The sequence below is a fragment of the Wasmannia auropunctata genome, unplaced genomic scaffold (assembly GCF_000956235.1).
Source record: "Wasmannia auropunctata unplaced genomic scaffold, wasmannia.A_1.0 LD335513.1, whole genome shotgun sequence".
In the NCBI taxonomy this organism is placed as follows: Eukaryota; Metazoa; Arthropoda; class Insecta; order Hymenoptera; family Formicidae; genus Wasmannia; species Wasmannia auropunctata.
The window spans coordinates 429-4033 of record NW_012027377.1 but is presented as its reverse complement, the minus strand read 5'-3'; the positions used below and the strand labels follow the sequence as shown (position 1 = coordinate 4033).

Below are 3605 nucleotides of genomic sequence, written 5' to 3'. Positions count from 1 at the left end.
TGAAGTCCGACGAAGTCCGATGAATTCCGGTGTAGTCCGATAAATTCCGATGTAGTCCAGTGAATTCCGGTGTAGTCCGATGAATTCCAGTGTAGTCCGATGAAGTCCGTGAAGTCCGGTGAAGTCTTGAAGTCAGAAGTCCAGGTGTACATATATTTTCTGAGTGGTTACCCCCTCGATATTGCTATAAAAATTGAAAAAATTAATTTCAGATCTCTCGGAATGCTTAATTCTTTTCAACGTCTTGCGCCTTTATTTTTAACCACGCTCCACGTTCTCATTTGGAATTAAACTAGCACTTTTCTGATTTAATTTCAAGTTAAGGAGCGACCCAAAATAGATGGTTTTTTTTCGCCCTCGATTTTGGGACTGGACTATATGCCAAATGATACCTTATAATGAGATATTAATCACGGAGAAATTTCAGGTTGAGATGACAATTATTATCACAGCTGGGGATCACTTATTACGTCTCTTTGACGCAAAAATTCCATTTTTTTTACATCCAAAACTAGCGTCATTTACGTAAAACTGCGACCAACCTTCATCGGCTGGATCGACCTCAAAATACCGAACCTCGCAGAGCTGTGATAATTCCATAACGAATTATTGATTTTATCCTCCCCCTCCCTCTCCTCCAGATCTGATAACAATTGTCATCTCAACTTGAAACTTTTCTATAATGTCTCATTATAAGGCATCATTTAGCACACAGTTTAGTCTCAAAATCGAGCCCAAAAAAACGGACAATTTTTTGGGTCGCTCTTTACGTGAAATTTTTAGTATCAACATCAATATCAATGTTTTTCTCCTTTACAGCTCGTTGCGCAAGTGTATAAGGTGGTGCCTCCGGTCTTGCTGGAGACTGGCAAGGTGAAGAACCCGTGGCCGAATGTGGACGCGCACTCGGGCGTGCTGCTGCAGTACTACGGCATGAAGGAGATGAACTACTACACGGTCCTGTTTGGCGTGTCGCGCGCGTTGGGCGTGCTCGCCTCCCTCGTCTGGGATCGTGCCCTAGGACTGCCCATCGAGAGGCCTAAGTCCCTCAGCACCGAACTCCTCATGAAGGCCGTGAAAGCTTAAGAACCGTTTCTCCACTGGATCGACGATCGATTATCAACAGCGTCACCTCGGAGTCCCGTCGTCCCGACCTCGGCTTCGTTCGAGCGTTCGAGGCGCCGGGAACTTTGATAGGATACATCATTTTGATATCAACCTCGACGGAGACACCTCAACGAGCCCGCGCCTTATCGAGTAAACGAGAGTGCGAATGAGTGTGAGAGAGAAAGAGAGAGAGAGAGAGAACGAGAGTGATAGAAAATGTGCGTGAAACACAAGGCTAGGTATTAAATACGACAAATAATTACGTCTAATAATGTATTATGTAAATGTAGAAATATTAAGAGCAGACACATCAATGTCCCGCGGCGGAGTTCACATTAATTCTCTTTCTGCAGGCGATACTTTTGAACACGTACGACAATAAACAGGCACATTAATCACACATAATTGTATAATTAATATGCGATTATTTAATTATAAAATTGTAATATGTCGTGATTTATAATGTGACTGTTTCGAGTGCATGATTCTTATACGGTATCAATTGCGGGGGCAGGCTTAAACGGGGTGTTCTCGCAACCGTAGCTGCTTATATACAAGTGAAAACGTAGATTGGTCCAATAGTGAAAACTGCCAAAATTGCGCGGAAACCCAAGACAGCGCAGAAAGTCCAGGGGATGGCTCTTAGACGTTTATAAAGTATTGAGATTTTTAGATGACCCTTCTTAATGTCTCTCAGAGGTCTAAAAGACGTCCTCTGGAATTTTTTATTTATAGAAGTAACATACACAAGATAGAGAAACGCGTCAGAAATAGGTAAGGTGATTATTGTAAATAGAGTCATCGCTCAATACAAAGCAAAGCACGTTGGCTATCGCTAGAAATCCCGGAGAAACGGCGCAAAATCTACGATTCGGCGATAATCACCGTGTGTTATAGTCTAGCGACGTGAAGGCAATGATAAAAAGGCAGGAAAATATATAGTGACTCTTATTCGTCGCGTGAAACTTTTAGATTCATTGTATAAGGAAGGCAAGTTAAACGTTCAAGGAACATCGAGGCATCTAAAAAGATATAGTCTAATTCAGATCGGACGTCATTCTGATAATTTTTTTTGTGTGTTTCTGACACCTTTTCATTGTTCAGGATAGTGCATATGTGAATTAGGTATTAAAAACCGTTTCGTCTTGCCTCGTTATACGAGAGATGACACTGCCCCCTCCCCCCGAGTGTGTATCACACATTTCTCTTTCGATCGGGTTGGATTTCTTTGGAAATTGATCGGATTTTCGAGCGGCAGAAAGCGGGTATTATCGAATTTTCGCGATTTTAGAGGGATAGATCAGTTTCAAAGGCAATAGAAAAAGGTAACGGTACGCCGAAAGGCGAATCGTGCCATTAGCTCAGACGTAAATCTCCCGGCCGTTAGTTTACACTGTCCTCCCCACCTCCGCTCTCAGGAAGTTCATTCTAACTACTATATTGTTTTTAGAATGGTAGAGAATAATCTCGCGCTGTTGTGCGAGTTGCAGTAGCTGCGGAATACTTAACAGCAAGCGAGCAATGACGCAGAGAGTGATCGAGCATACTTAAAAAAATAGCGTTTATAGCGTTTCTCGTCGAAACGGAGACTTAAGCTTTAAACACAATAAAAAAGGAATAGGGAACAGGCAACAGAGAATATAAGAATTTCAACCTATCGGAAAGCGTATACTACTGGAATGCACGCGGTTTCCTGATAGGTTGACAATCTTATTCCCTGTTAGCCAAGTTTCCCTCTAATTCCTTTTCATTGTGTTTTAAGGCTTTACTCGGTCGGCATTACGACGAGAGAAACCGCCGCGATTCAGTGTAAAATTAAGGAGCATGACCAGTGGTAGACCCACTGTTATAAGAATGAATGAGTGTGTGTGTGAACATACCTTATTTATAACGAATGTGAAAATAAAAATGGATCAAAAGGCAATCGTGGCTGACAAATCTTTCCTCCTTCGGGGACTCAGGACTTCACGGAACTTGTATTGTTAGCATCGCAAATGTGTCACTCGGAATATGCGTAACTCCGTAAGCCCGCTGATATCTATCGCTGAGCATTCTATCGAAATGCCGAAAAAAAGCTTTGGATATATATATATTATATATATATAGGGTTGCCACAGACCTGGAAAACAGGGAAATTTAAACTAGTTAAGGAAAACCTAGAAAAATCAGGAAAAGATATAAAAGTCTGGAATTTTGAATTTTGCACCTTAAAAGGGATCCACCCAGATTTTGTAACTCTTAACGACAGTTCGGTATATTTTTTGTATGTATTGCCTTTTCTGATTTGAAAATTCTTTTCCAGATTTAAACAATAGAAAGTAACAGAATAAAATGATTTTGTATGAAAATCGAAAAAAATACAACTGAATTTTCCGTTGCTCGGGGACCAGACAAAAACTCAGTGGTAAGAGCAAAAAGATTCCTGTAGACATTTCTTTAATATCGCTAAATATTCAGAATATTTTCGATCGCGATAACAGAGAGAAGTCTCGAACAAA

General features: G+C 41.0%; 1 protein-coding gene across 1 annotated transcript in view; it reads left to right on the top strand.

Annotated features, from left to right (window-relative positions):
* Window positions 1-3031, top strand: part of LOC105456888 (probable citrate synthase 2, mitochondrial) — a 28251-nt gene extending 25220 nt beyond the window's left edge. The window contains exon 4 of the mRNA XM_011701249.1: window positions 820-3031. Coding sequence (XP_011699551.1) covers window positions 820-1086 — 267 coding nt within the window. The 3' untranslated portion in view covers window positions 1087-3031. The remainder of the gene's footprint in view (window positions 1-819) is intronic.
* Window positions 3032-3605: the final 574 nt, after the last annotated feature.